Source organism: Cephus cinctus, unplaced genomic scaffold (genome assembly GCF_000341935.2).
Source record: "Cephus cinctus unplaced genomic scaffold, Ccin1 Ccin1_scaffold0153, whole genome shotgun sequence".
NCBI classification, from domain to species: domain Eukaryota; kingdom Metazoa; phylum Arthropoda; class Insecta; order Hymenoptera; family Cephidae; genus Cephus; species Cephus cinctus.
The window spans coordinates 46,765-61,481 of NW_014332881.1; the positions used below are offsets into that span (position 1 = coordinate 46,765).

Below are 14,717 nucleotides of genomic sequence, written 5' to 3' on the forward strand. Positions count from 1 at the left end.
AATAGTATTCGACGTTAACTAATGACGTAATGACATATAATAATCAATTCACGTGAGTTCAATAAACTGACAAATGTTCAAAAATTTTGTAAACTTTATTTCCTTATTTCTTAAACGCGTATGGTGGTAGTAAATTCTCATCGTATGAGCTTCGATTCATTATTATCGTGATAAAAGTTATAGCTAAGTATTTATTAATAGTAAAATTATCGCCTCTTAAAACCATATTTCTTTCTTTCATAGAATAAGTCTGTTTTGGAACTTCCAAGATTGACAATCTTTGGACAACCGTCACGCTGAAAATACAGAGCATCAGATTTAATTGTACATTTAATACACGTTATAATTCTTGTTAATTAATGGAACTTACATCTTTTTCTTGTATCGTACATTCTTTGCAATAGTATGCATCCGATACACCAGGTCCACCACATATGACACAACGTCCTTGGTACGAACCATAATTACACTCATCACAGATTCTTACAAGAGTGCATGGTCGCACATATGAATCGCATATAACACACTTTCCGTCACATTTTTCACATAGACGTCCAATAGCTGTAAGGAAGTAAAATAATTCAATTATTTTATATCAATGTATATAAAAATACATTCTCAAAAAATAAATGATTAGTTTACTGTGCATATTGCCACTTACTACTTATAGTAATTAGATATTCTCATAAAATACATAACTTGAATTTATATTAATTATGAAAAATAATTCTCTAAACAGGTTAACTGATACATACCAACACCGGGTTGTTTTCGACAGAAAATTAAATCAGGATGATGTTTCGCCATTCTTGTTTGCCGTTAGAACACAATTTGGATAATATTGCAGTTAATTTTGACGACACTGTTGAAATATTTACTGTAAAATAAATTAATGTTTGTACAGAAAACTTAATCAAGCATATCAAGCAAATGCCTGAATTTGTATTATAGTTTGAAAATCATGGAACAAATAACAGAAATGGGTAAGGAGATGCACAACGCTCCGCTTTTAAACGAGACCAAAAGCATGACGCTAAATCGTAGCAACGAGCCCGGGAGTAGGATCTTGTGATCATCGCCTCCGTCGATAATGCGTATCCCATCGTAGCCGAGTTGACCGCGATAATGAACGTGCAACTTGGCGAGCAGAAGCACGGTAGGGTGCATTTTAACTTTCAGTCACAAGCGTCGCTGTGATCGAATGATCCCTTATCTATCTCACTCTACAGTCGGCTGTGGGAGAGAGAAATAGGAACGGGTCGCTTGATCGCAACGCCTCTTGTGGTCATGAGGCGAAATGAAAGATGCTTTTTTAACAGGCTACCTCCTCCATCGGAGTTGAAAGACCTGTATGTAAGACCGTGAGTTAGACCCCTAGTAGCTTTATAAGCGAAAAATCGATTGTAACATGGCGCGTACGTTTAACCTATAACACTTCTGACGTTTATCAACAAGGATATTAAACATTTATACAAATTTAATTTATTAATTCATTTGCACAAAGAAAATAGAGGTAAGACGACGATACTGGGTTAGAGATGAAGAATATATTTTCAAACATGCGTATTCAATATAATCAGATGCGAACGTAGAATAAAAAATCTCAATTTATTTATGTAAACAATCATTGAAGAATAAAATATAAAATTCTTTTTTAATGGTTTTAGATGGGTAAAAAGAGACATTCACACTCCGTAATACCGGGACGCGTTAAAGTGGAAGTGAAAGACGAAATAGGTAAAATATCTCAATTTAACCTGAGATCTACAATATGTTTTTCTCCATTGTTGGATAGTTAATCGTGAGAAAACATTCCGTCTCGAGATTAATTTGCATATTGTGTTTTTGATAGGTGATAACGATGTACTCGTTGCTAGAGATCGACTGAAAGGTGCTTTACGTGAGTTATTACAGCACAGTGATACAGGTTCTTCAGCTGATTCGAGTGAGGAGAGTTCGTCTCATGATTACAAGCATCATTTGAAAAAAATGTAAACCCCTGAAACACTCAACGATTCAATTCTTAAACGCGTATTCAATTGGAATGTTAAACGATGTTTTTTCAGAGAGACAATGTACCCGTCAAAGACAATGAGGTTCCAGCAACCACGTAAGATCCGTCGTAGGAGACAGGTTCCAATGGATGCAGCCTTTCATCATACATATGTAATGAAACTGTTTGACCGCAGTGTAGATCTAGCTCAATTTCGTGAAGATACTCCACTCTATCCAATCTGTAGGGCTTGGATGGCAAATCAACCAAGAAATCCAAATCTTGTGCCTAAGTTAGTATCTGAATTTTTAATTAAAGTCATTTAAGCATTTACTAACCATCGCTATACAAATTTATAGAATACGAAGCCCCAGCCCAGAAGTTTTAAATGATTTGAATTCTACAAATAATGTAATAAATATCGATGGAGAATTGAGAGACGTTTTTACGTTACCTGCACCGTTACCAAGAGAGGAAGCATTGCCAAAGAATAGAATTCCATCCCCGATACCAGGGAGCAAAGAAGAACTGAATTTGGATTATGTGAGTATCTTCAACTAGCACTTACGTATTACTACATATAGAAAGAATAACACTCTTATGAACTTAAAACAGGTAAATATAAGTATTGAGTCTGACTATAGTGATTAGTGAGTAAGGAGTTTGCAATCATTATCTAATGCGTATCCACGTGATAAAAAATTATAAATAATTAAGAATACTTCTATAGTCCATTATTTCTTTTTCTTTTCTTTCTTGTTAACGAGTATAATCTATCGTTAGTAACTAGTTATAAATTGTTGGTACAGGAGGGACAAACGCTGAAATCCCGCGAGACATTACTGCGGGATCACATACCGCATTGGATTGCAGTACGAAAAAAATGGCACCAGCAAGCTCATAAAAATGAACAGCGCTTTGCGCAAAGCGCTAACATACTGGGTACCATTTACCGTAGGTGCGTACCAACCATATTTAAATATACACGTCAGGAACATTATTCGCCATTTAACTAGCCTTAGATAAATAACCTTTCATTTATATTCCAGGGCCCAGTCGGAATTTGAGTAGCGATACGCATCGAGAGAGTAAATGCGAATCATGTCTGCACTCTTTATCGAGTATTGTTATTGTATCACTTTATTGGTATTTCATTTGAATGACTCAATGTAACTGTAAAATTACTTTATACAAATATACCTTTACGACGGGCTAACCAATCTGGCGTAATGTCGTATGCATGCGTGTAGCGAAAACATTCAAGATTATCAAGGCTTTTCTCTCATTTTATTTAAACGAGTTCGTGAACACTTTAGAGTCGCGCCAAGGAAAGTTGAACACATCGCGACTAACCCAAAAATCAAGAACGAGGTGATCAGTGGCTGAAGACTTGAGAATTACAAGCGCATATTTATTCGAATATTGACACTTCTGAAATGTCTTACAGTATATATACTTTCAAATGTTAGGATGATTCACGTGAAACAGGAACGATACTCCCGTTTGACATTTTAAGAAATTTTTTCCCATAGCTGTTTTTTATTTCACCTTATTCTTTTATTAACGTTCTCTCACTTTCCTTTATGCACCAATGCAATACTTTCAGTTTACCATCTCCACCTGCCCTATTATTTATATCTCTGTAATTTTCAAGGCTTCGTCAACTGGCGAAACGTATCGCTACGGACTCTCATATTAAACATGCCTAAGAAATAAATAACGTACTCAATTCTTTAAACCGTCCCAAGGAAGCTTTTTTTTTTTCATTTTATCGTTAATTCAATTTCTGCCACAACCATTCCACGTGTCTTTCTATCGTCATTCAAGTTAAATTTCACTTCTCAGTAAGTGAAAGCTCGAGAACCTGTCTGAAAGTCTCCTCTTCCAGAAGACGACGTTGCTCCTCTTCGAGCTGTTGCTGCTCCGACAACCTCAAAGCCAATCTTAACTGTTCAGCAGTTCCTTCCAGTGAACTTTGTTCGTCTTCGTCGTTACTTCCAGTTGTGTTCGCATTCCCTTCCTCTTCTGTACATCCAGCTCTCTCTTGGTAAAGAACCAGACTCGCCTGTATGGCCCTGAGATAAAATAGAAATTCATAGACTAACGTTGCCTTGAAATTTATGATTATTTAGTGACCCCCTTTTATCTTTGTTTTTACATTTTCATTCTCCTCAACGAAGGCTACTCTACTGACCCACCTTTCTGAGTAAGAATATACAGGAAAGTAAACATGCAAAAGGAACAGGAGTAATATTAATGCAATAACATGCTGAATTGAATAATTCCGGCAACAATCGTACATACCTTTGGAGTTGTCGTTCCTCTTCTGTCATCATATTAGGGGTTGTTGGACGGGACGGTTTTTGTGCTCTAAGAGCCTCCCATATATCAACCTTAAAAATCGAATATTTTAATTAGTACAAGTATCATTATATGTTATATATTAATTAATTAACTTAATACAACCTCATCACGTTCACTACCAGCTTCAAGAAGGCTCTGTTGTATAGCGAACTGAAGAAGGTCATCCTCTTCCTCGATACTGAATTGTCTTCGTACCTCAGCACCTGCTAATTCAATATAATACTTGTAATTAAATAACAATCGATTATTTGAATATATTGGACAAGATTTATATTCTTGTGAAGATTATTTTTACCAAGCTTCACGTATCCAGTGGGAGCTTCAAAGCAGACATCATCAACAAGGCAGGTCATTCTATTGGATTCCTGAAGACGGCCTACGTGTGATACTTCTTGGTCCAAGCCGAAGATATTTCCAAACGTTATCCTGGCGTTGAGCACGTGAAACAGTGGGATTTCTATTAAGAAAAAAAATGTTTTTCATAATGCGAGTTGAAAATTTTTAATCTATTGAAAATAAATTTTACCAATCTTGACAGGAAATCCAGCCGGTAGTTGCATCTGGATGAAGTCTTTCAGCTTAGCAAAATGCGAGCTGGATATCGCCATGAGGTCAACGATGGGCATAATCTGCTCTTGGAGGCTCAGTGGATACTCTTCGCTAAGCCATAGTGTTGCCTGCGGTTAAACAATCCGACCTAATATGCAACCAAGTATTCAGGTTCTTGCGACTATATATATTCTCGAGGAACCAACGTTAACAGTTTCTGTTTTCAGGAGCCAACCTACTATGTAATGACTTGCTATGAGAAAAAGTACCTTAAATTTCTGAATCTTTGTGTTCATTTCTTTAGGTCTACCGATGTCCTTCCCATTCAAGTCGATGTCGGCATCGAAGTATTCTTCGGGAGTGATATTACAGGGGTTACCTATGTTGCTGAATTCCTCCTGGAAAAAATTTAAATATATATTTTTAGATAAAAACCTTAATACAGTACGAAGTATCTCGATTTCAAGCAATTTGTTTACTCACGCTGGCAGTTACCGTTGCATTTTCTTGTTGTTGTTCTGCGATCCCCAAAAAGGACTGTAATGGAGTCCTGGGTGAACGAGCTTTCGCCTTATCTGATTCCGATAAATGTTCTAGTCTGGTTTTTGTTATAAGTTCTACATTACTCGCACTGAAGACTTTGCATTCGTGTCCATTTACGACTTCACTCTTGTCAGAACGCCAACCCCAAAGTCCTGCCTTATTTCTATAAGAGAATTATAGAAAGAATCTTGAACGTAGCTTGCATGATTTAATGAGAAAATTGTTATTGCTGATATAAAGAGGATGTACCTTTCAAAGCTTATTTTATCTGTGTCTATATAAGTGGTTACGATAGGATTCGTCAACCGAGATATGATACCATCTTCAGAGGGTTGGGAAATTTGTTCGTTATCATCACCAATTAGTTTCATGTGCTCCACATAGACTTTCCTGGTCTCATGATCCACCTCCATCATAGTTGCGCCATCATCTAGAAATTAAAGAACATTTACTACGGCTTGTGTTCAGAGTAATAATTTGTAATTAAACTTAGACTATTTTTGCAAAAGATAAAATGATAGACAAAAATGGGATTGTATTAATTTATTTTATACTCACTTTGACCTTTGAAAATATAGCTACGGTTTCCACGCTGCCAGTTAGTGTGATCAAAGCCCAATAAGGTTGTATCAATACGAACATTGCTGCCCTGTTTGTAAACTTTGTACGTATCACTAGGACACATTCGAGAGACTAAGGGAACTACAAAATGAATGTTTTATATTGGACAAAAAATTTGATTGTATATTGGAAAAGAAAATGAGTAATGTTATTTGTACCCCAGCTGGTGAATTCCCATTTCATTTCTACATAGAAATCTGGTGCCTGTAAATAGTATCACTATTATAATTTCTGCTATTTTTAGAATACACTAATATATTAATTCAAAAACAAACCTGTTTTAATTTGTGTAATAATTCTGGAATACCAGCAATACGATTACTATATCGCTGATAGTCCCTACGTGCAAGAACCATTTGTAGTAATTCTGGATCTCCAGTACCAACTGCTTCTTGCACAACTATAACATGATTATTAAAAATAGTTATAAGAAGCACTATTAGGAATACCTTATTACATCATCTAAGAGCAATCTATCAAAATCTTACTACTCCATCCTTGCGTATTTTCTGTATTAACATTGGCTTGATGATGTAATAGAGTTCTAGCAGACTCGACATGACCAAGGGTAACAGCCAGCATTAACGGTGTTCTGCCTCTGTTATCACTTTTTTCCTTATCATGCTAAAACAATAACAAACTTATAAACATAATCATACATTTATTTACACATTTAAGAAACCAAAAAAAGGAGACATGGATAATCTTAATTGAGATAAAATGATAAAGTGAAAGTTATGTACTATGCTAAGATGGGCATTATGGTGAACCTTAGAAGATTTTGTGCAAAGTACACATGTAGGGTTTCTAATTTGTAAGGCTTCTAGGTTTCTTCCTTTCCCATGCATGAGTCATACTGGCACGTAATTTTTCAAATCGATTACGTTTACCAAATTCGGTTAATTAAGTAGGTTATGGGCGAGGTTAATCTGACAAGTGAAAATATGTAAAATCTGGAGATGATTTCACCTGGTTGGTAGACAGTTCCTTATCGAGTTCATCGTAGTTGTTATTCCACACAAGCCAGTGTAGCGGATACGTCCGCTTTATAGTTTCTATATTCACCATGTTTGTGAATTTTAATTAATGTTAACATACAATAAGAACACTGCAATAAAGCTCGCAATCCGAGCGCACCATATGAAATCTGACAGTCGGATACATGACATAAAGAGAGACGAATAAATGGCAGTGATCACGGAGCATATAAAAGATTTGCAAGGAAACCTCATGATAGGAGCTCAATGCTATAACCGTTCTATAACTTAGATGTTTTTATGGACGTTTGGTAAAGACAAATTTTGAACAATAAGATCAATACTCCTTGAGAATTAAATAAATAAAATCTTTTATGAAACGGTTTCACTAGTGATTAAATATTCAAAATTTTAAGTCCCCTTTTAAAAATGTTAAATCTATTAGCACGAAGATGCATGTATATACAGACAACATTGAAATGTTGAGTGAGATAATGAAAAGTAATGAATATTCATATGTCAGATAGAGAATTGTTTAGTAATATGATTTTAAAGTATATTATAAATAAAAACTAAAAATAAATACTCCGTCGGCAATGCGCTTGTTAGAAATTCGCCCTAAGGGCAAAACTTTTGCAATAGAAGCTTTTCTCTGTGAAATCCCAGATAGCCGGGATCGTCTGACGTCACTGATAGGCCGCCAAGATGGTTGTCAATGTTGATAAGTGGTTTGGTTACTTGTAAAGTCGGTGATAACGTAGTGAGGAACTCGGAAGGGGTGCCGGGTTGGGCAGGCAGTATGTCGTCAGGACAATAGAGCAGCGAAGGGCTCGCTACGAGGAGGAAGTCAAGAAGAGGAATGGCGGACGGTGAAGAGCCAGAGCAGGAGATACGACGAGCCTTGGACGTCGTTCAATCCATGATTGACATCTCGGCCGATCGGCTCGAGGGTTTGCGCACTCAGTGTTCCACTAGTGCCGAACTTACTCAGCAAGAAATTCGAACTCTCGAGGTAGAAACCACATTATTTCGATCTAATGATCCTACTTAAACTCTTTTTCGCATTCTTTTGTAATTTCATGAGATTTTATACGAACAGTCTTTAGGGAATAGTTGTGAGATTTTGGAGTATTCTACTTATTCAGTTCATTCTTCACTTTTCTTGATTTTCTTTCATCTGTTTTTAATATTTTTGACGATTAGGGTTAATAATGAAATTGGTGCAATGCATTGAGTCATTGGAACATCAGTACTATAGGCCTTCTTTATGGTGAAGTTGTGTTTTAATTTTTGTTAGTTTAATATAAGGACACTTTGAGAAAAATGTTAGTAGTATTATTATAACGATTCCAAATATTTCTGTTCTAACTCTCTTCCTATGGTATCTTTTTTCTTTGTCACAGGGCAAACTCATCAAGCTATACTCCAAACAACTTGTCACAAAGGCAAAACTTTCAGTTGACTTACTGCCTGCTGAAATGAGACAGTATCCATCACTGCAACAATGGTTGAGAGTAGTAGGACTTAATCAGGAATCTATACAGGTAAGAATATCAAACACATGTGCCAACCAGGAAATTATTTATTAATTAATTGTACTCATAATTATACAGATGGTATGCTCGAAAGCACACTCCTTAGAGGCATTGAAGGAAAAGTCTGAACATGAATTAGGAAGTATGCTGGGTGAAAACAATATTCGCCATGAAGAAGAATTGCGAAGACTTTGTCGAGCTTTGCACAATCTACGCCGTTATATGGGTAAATAACATACAGAACAATTCTAACATTAGTACTTAATACGGTGGTTTAATTCAATTTTAATTATTTAACAGATGTCCTGCTACGTGGTGATATGGATAACAGCGAGATGAATCTGTACTGGGATTCCTGGGATCGTCACCATATGCGTACTGGTCCATCGCCAAGGCCAATACGATCTAGAGTAACACGTAGCTCAGTTCCTTCTGAAGATAGCATTCCGTACCACAACAACAACAACAACCTCAACGATACATTGGGCCAGGCATCATCGGTGATGTCACTTTCAACTAGTCCACCAACTACACCTTTGCTCATGAGACAAGGTCGCGGTAAGATTATTGTATCCTGGTAACCCATTCACTGTACTAGAATTCTTCTAAGCAGGTCTTTAATTTACAAAGTACTATTGTGCATGCATATTTTAACAGTGAACGGGTATATTTACAGTGGATGTTTGTTCAAAGATTAGTTTTTCTCTACAGTCGGTGTAAAATTCCCCACAACCCCACCACCCGGCAAGAAACATCAGATTGGATTGCAAAGTACAGTGTCGCAACCTGAAGTTTTTCCATTGACCAAATCTAAGTCGCACGAATCCCAGCTGGCGAATCGTCTTGAAAATGGAGAAACAGCTTCCAGGTTTATTTTTATTCCAATAGAGTATTGACTGTTTAATTACTTTTAGTCTCTAATTAAATTTTATGATATAGTGGTGGAAATGAGCATCAAGTTACTGGCAGAAGAAGCAGATTACCTACAGAGCCTGGTTCTTGTAGCAGTACCGCAGATATTACAGGAGAGAGTCTCTTGCCAAACAGTAATAGTCCTATAAAGTCTCCACCATATTCCAGCGCAGACAGTGATGACAACAGTTTTAAAGGAACTGGTACATAATATTGTAGTATGGTGAATAATATACTCGGTCTTGTTGTGCGTGAATATATTCAAGTTTTTTATGTTTTACAGTTACGAGTCTCCAGGTGCCAAAGTCTCCAAGGACTCCAACAGTGACTCGTGGCATGGGTCATATAATAGCTCATCGATTCACAAAGACTTTCAAGATGATGACTACTTGCGATTACTGCGATAAACAGATGTTCATTGGGACTGGCCTCAAGTGCAAGGAGTGCAAGTATAAGTGTCACCGAGACTGCGAGTCAAAAGTACCACCTTCTTGTGGACTTCCTCAGGAACTTTTTGATGAATTTAAAAGGACTCTCCAAGCTGATGGGATGGTCAACGTTTCGCCCATCCTAAGCAAGCCAGGCATTACTTCGCCGAATCATCATAATTCTAACTTACTAACTTCATTAAATAGGAGAGATCGCAAACGTTCTCATCCACACGCTTCTATGAACATCCCATTTCAGGTTAGTGAAGCTAAATACGATAAATATTTGTATTATTTAAATTGACTGTAATGGATTATTTCTTTTTCAAAATTAGGGTGCAGATTCTAGTTCAAATACTTCGAGCTGTAATAGCTCAACGCCTTCTAGTCCAGCTTTGCTTCCTACAAATGCGACACAAACACCGCAGGCTTCTGTAAAGCAACAATTTCACTTTCCAGGTAAAAATAACTTGTTTGATATAAATTAATCAGGCAGAATATTGGTTTTATGTAATATATATATATTTTTGTTCAGATGTCACCTTGAATGACAAAGGAGTAACTTTGGAAACTCATCGACTGGAAGGTACAACAGTATCGAGTGACAGTGAAAGGACAGTCAGTATTTCTGGATCTGGTAGTGTCAGTACAGATTCTGAAAGAACTCCAGTGCGAGTTGATTCTCAGGATTCACAAGTCTCAGATGGAGAACCTGGTGATAGTCGTTGGCCTAGACAGAACAGTGTACGTAACACTTACCAGACTAAACAACATCTAATAAATATTTATCCAAAATTTATTCCATTGACAGTTATCCATGCGTGAGTGGGACATTCCCTATGATGAACTCAAGATTGGTGAACCTATTGGTACCGGTCGATTCGGTACAGTCTACAGAGGAAACTGGCACGGCGACGTAGCAATCAAAGTATTGAACATGGACTATTACCTGGATGACGACAAAACCCTAGAAGCATTCAAATTAGAGGTGAATATTTTTACTCATTAAAAATCCTTTCTGAGTACTGCAAACTGGAATCCTCTTTAGCTTTTCTAGTCGGTAATGCGCGCGATTAATTAACACGTTCGATACGTAACGACTTTTAATTCACTGGGTCTGGTAGCATTTATTATGGGAGGCACCTTAACGCTAAGAACCGCGATATTAACACATTCCTTACCCTTACACATATTACTATTAATTGCTCATGAATGTCCGTACTACTGGATTGTTGGTAGAAATACAAATGTTATCCCTTCTATTATCAGTGAAAAAATACAACGCTTTCAAGCGTCTGTTTGATGTTTATAATAAAATTTCGCGAAGCACTGGCGATTAATTATTTAATCGTATTTGTCAAATGCGTATTGCATTGAAATTTTATTAGGTTCGATGGTTGGGAATGTGTTAATGGCGTCCGGCAACGCGAATCGTCACCATTGACAGATGTTTGTTTTCTTCCCCCTGACAATTCTAGGTGGCAACATTCCGAAAAACCAGACACGAAAATCTAGTTTTATTTATGGGAGCTTGCATGAAGCCTCCTCGCTTGGCGATAGTGACTAGTATGAGCAAAGGCATGACTCTCTACACTCACATTCATCTGCGTAAAGATAAATTTAATATGAATAAGACCACTATCATCGCCCAACAGATCTCTCAGGTATCTATATCCTATGACCATTCCTAAGGAATGTACGTTTTATCTCTGGTTTTTTTTTTACTTTATTTCAATCTCCGTTTACTTTCTTTCTGTAATCTACAGTCGACCAGACTCGGCTATTTTGTTTCTCACTCTTCTGGCAAACGAGTTCTTTAGTGTATGAAAATTTTATTTATCGTTTTTATCATTCTTATCAGGGAATGGGATATCTCCACGCACGTGGAATAGTCCATAAGGATCTCAAGAGTAAAAATATTTTTTTGGAGAACGGCAAAGTCGTTATTACTGACTTTGGCCTATTCAGCGTTACCAAACTCTGTTACGGGAACAGGTACGCCTTTATAAATTCATTACTTACATTTATTCCGTACTATGTGTACTTATTTTATTTTTGTTCTACAGAAAAGGAAATGGTCTCAGTATACCACCTGGTTGGCTGTGCTATTTAGCCCCGGAAATAGTCAGACGTTTGAGACCTCAGCAAAATCGTGATCAGGAGGAACTTCCGTTTACGGATGCTTCTGACGTTTATGCATTTGGGTCAGTTTTAATTATAGATTTAATAATCAAGAGTATCTATTTATGTCTAAATTATTCTCTCTAATACAGAACTGTCTGGTATGAGCTTCTATGCGGCGAGTGGCCTTTCAAGGGCCAACCACCTGAGGCAATTATTTGGCAGGTGGGTAAAGGAATGAAGCAAACCCTGGCTAATCTACAGGCATCCAGAGACGTCAAGGTACGAAGTTATCTGTTTAGACTAATTTTATAGCTTTACCTCTCCGGTCGTATTGACACGTAAGTCTTTTTCTTTTAGGACATATTAATGCTATGTTGGTCCTATCATGCGGAGAATCGACCTGATTTTGCTAAATTATTGACCACCCTGGATAAACTGCCGAGAAAGAGATTGGCACGCAGTCCTTCACATCCTATTCATCTTTCGCGCTCTGCTGAATCTGTCTTCTGAGATTCGTAGCTCATCTAAAAAGCTATTCACACTGTTCTCGTAGTGTACATATTATAAATACGTATATCGCTGTGCAGTTGTCGCCCGATCTTTGTTCGTGAAAGGTCTAATAAAAATAGCTAATTGGTCCGAGCATTGCCCACTTCTTTTTATTGAGATTACAAACACGTATCAAAGTCAAAAGATAAAGTTTTCGACTCACTTTTCAACTTTTTCGTGCTTGTATCTCATTTTAGTAATGGGGCGCTGCGAAGGAAAGTCTTATGACATTTAGTGTCTTTGATTTCAAAAGTTTATCATTATGTCTATACAGGGCGATCGTAAGGTCGGGACCAAATTTCTTTAATCAGATTAGAGTTATGTGAATTGTTTCGTACCAGAAAGCGCCACGTTGTTCTCTAATGAATGAATACGGAATACGAACAGTATTTTATTTGAGAACGCAACGAAAACTTTATTTAAAAAAAATTATCCTAGATTGTAATTGTACAATCACACGTGTAACATTAAATCTAACGAGTGTATTGCGAATTCGGAGTCGAAGCTTTTGTCATTTACTGATAGTAAGATGCATAGTGAAGTTTATCGGAGAGACAAATTCTTATGGCCAAAGTAGAGAGTATGAAGAGAAGTATCGAGTGTTTCTTATTAAACGTTGTATATCTTCTGCAAATCCTGAAGCTGCCTACGCAGATGTGCTGCACGAATTTTATTCAGTGCTATTCGTTCCTCAAAAGTTAATAACAATGGCTTCGTCACGATGTCCGTTATGTGTGCCAGGGCGCGTGTTCTCACTGAAAATGAAATTTTAACAATGCAGTAATATAATAGTGATTCGTTATCATTAATGTCGTTATAACTTAGTGATCTCACAGATAATAAACAGAATGGATCACTGTTTGTGAATACTGATCCATTTTATTTATGAGTAAACTGTACAATTAGGAAGGAAATTTTTACAGTTACCTGCGTTATTATGTATGGAAGCAAGAATGTCTGGATGATTTCTACAGGATTCTGCAGTGTCTTCTTCTTCCTGAACTAGGATTTTCGGCAGGTCGGTCATCGTCTGTATAATCATGTTAAGATATTTAATTGCACAATTAAAAATTGTACTGGCATAAAATCACCTTTAAACATCTATCCGAGATATCTGGTGTGTACATGATTTCCAATGGAATTTCAGTAGCCTCTCCATTATGAGATTGAAAACATGTGACCAGCACTTCTTGTTCCTATTGCAAAATTTGTCATTTGTGTAATGTAATACAATATCAATGAAATATCTATGGATATGGATGGCTTTACCTTAGAATCTTTACCTTCAGAGAACACAGAAAAGATCAGACCAACAAAGCCATGATCCATTGTCTGGTACGTTGCCTGTGTTCTTACATCTGAATAGAGGAAAAATGTATAGTTTTAATTTTAAGGTATAGAGTTATTATATAAAATATATTAATAACAAATGTGAAGCTAAAACTTGCTTACCAACATGAGATGGCCATACAGTAATATGTGGATGAGAGTGATACCAGCCAAGAACACGCATAGGCCTTTGTAATTCAACAGTTAGTCTTTCAGCCTCGGCAGCAGCTTTCAAAACTTGCTCCGATGAAATCTCTACTCTATCTTTCTTCTTGTCCAAACGACGCAAGATTATAACAGCTGATATTTTAGCAACGCCATTAATGAACTAAAGAGATAATCAAGAATTTTAGCAATACATAACGATTATCTAAAATAAAGTTTGACTTACATTACCAATCAGCAAACCCATAACCTCAAAGTTTTCAGTAGAAAGTGCATGTTGCAAGCAAACCATATAAACGTCTGCATGCAATTCGACTTTTTCCAAAGGGGTATCCATCTCGCGTTATTAATTATTTATATTCATGAACCGATAAAGAATTTAAGTTTTTGACAGTTCCCCGATAAAAACAATTCCGCCATTTGTCAACCACTGGTGAATAATTAGCAATAGCGAATCAACTGTATTAAAAAAGAATGTAACTTTACTACAAGTTTCTTATGATAATTTACAAATTATAAAAGCATTTTATTTCCTTAAACAAATCCCAATTATCAATTGAAATCGTCCATCTGATCCACTAATTTTAATAAATTAATCTATTAAAATCTATTTAAAAAATTTCATTCA

The 14,717-nt window shown here is 36.5% G+C and overlaps 5 protein-coding genes across 10 annotated transcripts; 2 read left to right on the top strand and 3 right to left on the bottom strand.

Annotated features, from left to right (window-relative positions):
* Positions 1-74: 74 nt before the first annotated feature.
* LOC107263481 (PHD finger-like domain-containing protein 5A) lies at positions 75-1,132 on the bottom strand. 2 transcript variants are annotated; one of them, XM_015730737.2, is made up of 3 exons: positions 756-1,132; positions 371-561; positions 75-278 (listed from the first exon to the last, which is right to left on the bottom strand). In XM_015730737.2, exons 1-3 carry the CDS (start codon positions 805-807, stop codon positions 207-209), a joined length of 315 nt encoding a protein of 104 aa, XP_015586223.1. In that variant the 5' UTR covers positions 808-1,132; the 3' UTR covers positions 75-206. The 2 variants fall into 2 exon arrangements, with proteins under 2 accessions (XP_015586223.1, XP_015586222.1); XM_015730736.2 differs by having other exon boundaries at positions 75-296.
* A 182-nt stretch (positions 1,133-1,314) lies between these two features.
* Positions 1,315-3,213, top strand: LOC107263516 (protein lin-37 homolog). Of its 2 annotated transcripts, XM_015730823.2 has the most exons (7): positions 1,316-1,513; positions 1,668-1,737; positions 1,853-1,991; positions 2,067-2,285; positions 2,353-2,536; positions 2,803-2,951; positions 3,043-3,213. In XM_015730823.2, exons 2-7 carry the CDS (start codon positions 1,668-1,670, stop codon positions 3,062-3,064), a joined length of 783 nt encoding a protein of 260 aa, XP_015586309.1. In that variant the 5' UTR covers positions 1,316-1,513; the 3' UTR covers positions 3,065-3,213. The 2 variants fall into 2 exon arrangements, with proteins under 2 accessions (XP_015586308.1, XP_015586309.1); XM_015730822.2 differs by having other exon boundaries at positions 1,315-1,513; positions 2,803-3,213.
* Positions 3,214-3,573: 360 nt separating this feature from the next.
* LOC107263515 (ankyrin repeat domain-containing protein 13D) lies at positions 3,574-7,316 on the bottom strand. 3 transcript variants are annotated; one of them, XM_015730820.2, is made up of 13 exons: positions 7,040-7,306; positions 6,559-6,694; positions 6,346-6,470; positions 6,229-6,274; positions 6,008-6,151; positions 5,699-5,879; positions 5,390-5,612; positions 5,176-5,304; positions 4,884-5,034; positions 4,653-4,814; positions 4,460-4,563; positions 4,298-4,386; positions 3,574-4,068 (listed from the first exon to the last, which is right to left on the bottom strand). In XM_015730820.2, the coding sequence occupies exons 1-13, from the start codon at positions 7,136-7,138 to the stop codon at positions 3,828-3,830; spliced, it is 1,830 nt and encodes a 609-aa protein (XP_015586306.1). In that variant the 5' UTR covers positions 7,139-7,306; the 3' UTR covers positions 3,574-3,827. The 3 variants fall into 3 exon arrangements, with proteins under 3 accessions (XP_015586306.1, XP_015586307.1, XP_024936526.1); XM_015730821.1 differs by having other exon boundaries at positions 3,828-4,068; positions 4,460-4,560; positions 7,040-7,138; XM_025080758.1 differs by lacking the exons at positions 3,574-4,068; positions 4,298-4,386 and having other exon boundaries at positions 4,430-4,560; positions 7,040-7,316.
* A 399-nt stretch (positions 7,317-7,715) lies between these two features.
* Positions 7,716-12,689, top strand: LOC107263514 (kinase suppressor of Ras 2). 2 transcript variants are annotated; one of them, XM_015730818.2, is made up of 15 exons: positions 7,716-8,059; positions 8,451-8,591; positions 8,661-8,808; positions 8,883-9,134; positions 9,294-9,450; positions 9,522-9,697; positions 9,778-10,181; positions 10,258-10,381; positions 10,458-10,666; positions 10,734-10,910; positions 11,401-11,586; positions 11,784-11,917; positions 11,989-12,126; positions 12,196-12,325; positions 12,404-12,689. In XM_015730818.2, the coding sequence occupies exons 1-15, from the start codon at positions 7,907-7,909 to the stop codon at positions 12,554-12,556; spliced, it is 2,682 nt and encodes an 893-aa protein (XP_015586304.1). In that variant the 5' UTR covers positions 7,716-7,906; the 3' UTR covers positions 12,557-12,689. The 2 variants fall into 2 exon arrangements, with proteins under 2 accessions (XP_015586304.1, XP_015586303.1); XM_015730817.1 differs by having other exon boundaries at positions 7,907-8,059; positions 8,883-9,140.
* A 295-nt stretch (positions 12,690-12,984) lies between these two features.
* Positions 12,985-14,650, bottom strand: LOC107263517 (lys-63-specific deubiquitinase BRCC36). The gene is made up of 6 exons (XM_015730824.2): positions 14,316-14,650; positions 14,048-14,252; positions 13,865-13,953; positions 13,687-13,791; positions 13,523-13,625; positions 12,985-13,350 (listed from the first exon to the last, which is right to left on the bottom strand). Exons 1-6 carry the CDS (start codon positions 14,424-14,426, stop codon positions 13,205-13,207), a joined length of 759 nt encoding a protein of 252 aa, XP_015586310.1. The 5' UTR covers positions 14,427-14,650; the 3' UTR covers positions 12,985-13,204.
* Between the last annotated feature and the right edge of the window lie 67 nt (positions 14,651-14,717).

What these genes read in the sequence shown, in the direction of transcription:
- LOC107263481 (XM_015730736.2), bottom strand. Translation starts at nt 807, where the DNA reads ATGGCGAAACATCATCCTGATTTAATTTTCTGTCGAAAACAACCCGGT. An exon ending in TCGAAAACAACCCGGTGTTG is followed by an intron (nt 562 to 755) that starts GTATGTATCAGT and finishes ACTTCCTTACAG; the next exon opens with CTATTGGACGTCTATGTGAA. An exon ending in GTACGATACAAGAAAAAGAT is followed by an intron (nt 297 to 370) that starts GTAAGTTCCATT and finishes CTGTATTTTCAG; the next exon opens with CGTGACGGTTGTCCAAAGAT.
- LOC107263516 (XM_015730822.2), top strand. Translation starts at nt 1,668, where the DNA reads ATGGGTAAAAAGAGACATTCACACTCCGTAATACCGGGACGCGTTAAA. An exon ending in AAGCATCATTTGAAAAAAAT is followed by an intron (nt 1,992 to 2,066) that starts GTAAACCCCTGA and finishes ATGTTTTTTCAG; the next exon opens with AGAGACAATGTACCCGTCAA. An exon ending in AAGAACTGAATTTGGATTAT is followed by an intron (nt 2,537 to 2,802) that starts GTGAGTATCTTC and finishes TTGTTGGTACAG; the next exon opens with GAGGGACAAACGCTGAAATC.
- LOC107263515 (XM_015730820.2), bottom strand. Translation starts at nt 7,138, where the DNA reads ATGGTGAATATAGAAACTATAAAGCGGACGTATCCGCTACACTGGCTT. An exon ending in ATGGGAATTCACCAGCTGGG is followed by an intron (nt 6,152 to 6,228) that starts GTACAAATAACA and finishes TTCATTTTGTAG; the next exon opens with TTCCCTTAGTCTCTCGAATG. An exon ending in CTATATTTTCAAAGGTCAAA is followed by an intron (nt 5,880 to 6,007) that starts GTGAGTATAAAA and finishes TTTAATTTCTAG; the next exon opens with ATGATGGCGCAACTATGATG.
- LOC107263514 (XM_015730817.1), top strand. Translation starts at nt 7,907, where the DNA reads ATGGCGGACGGTGAAGAGCCAGAGCAGGAGATACGACGAGCCTTGGAC. An exon ending in CAACAGTTTTAAAGGAACTG is followed by an intron (nt 9,698 to 9,777) that starts GTACATAATATT and finishes TATGTTTTACAG; the next exon opens with TTACGAGTCTCCAGGTGCCA. An exon ending in AGGCATCCAGAGACGTCAAG is followed by an intron (nt 12,326 to 12,403) that starts GTACGAAGTTAT and finishes TTTTTCTTTTAG; the next exon opens with GACATATTAATGCTATGTTG.
- LOC107263517 (XM_015730824.2), bottom strand. Translation starts at nt 14,426, where the DNA reads ATGGATACCCCTTTGGAAAAAGTCGAATTGCATGCAGACGTTTATATG. An exon ending in TGGGTTTGCTGATTGGTAAT is followed by an intron (nt 14,253 to 14,315) that starts GTAAGTCAAACT and finishes TTATCTCTTTAG; the next exon opens with TTCATTAATGGCGTTGCTAA. An exon ending in TTCCATACATAATAACGCAG is followed by an intron (nt 13,351 to 13,522) that starts GTAACTGTAAAA and finishes TTTCATTTTCAG; the next exon opens with TGAGAACACGCGCCCTGGCA.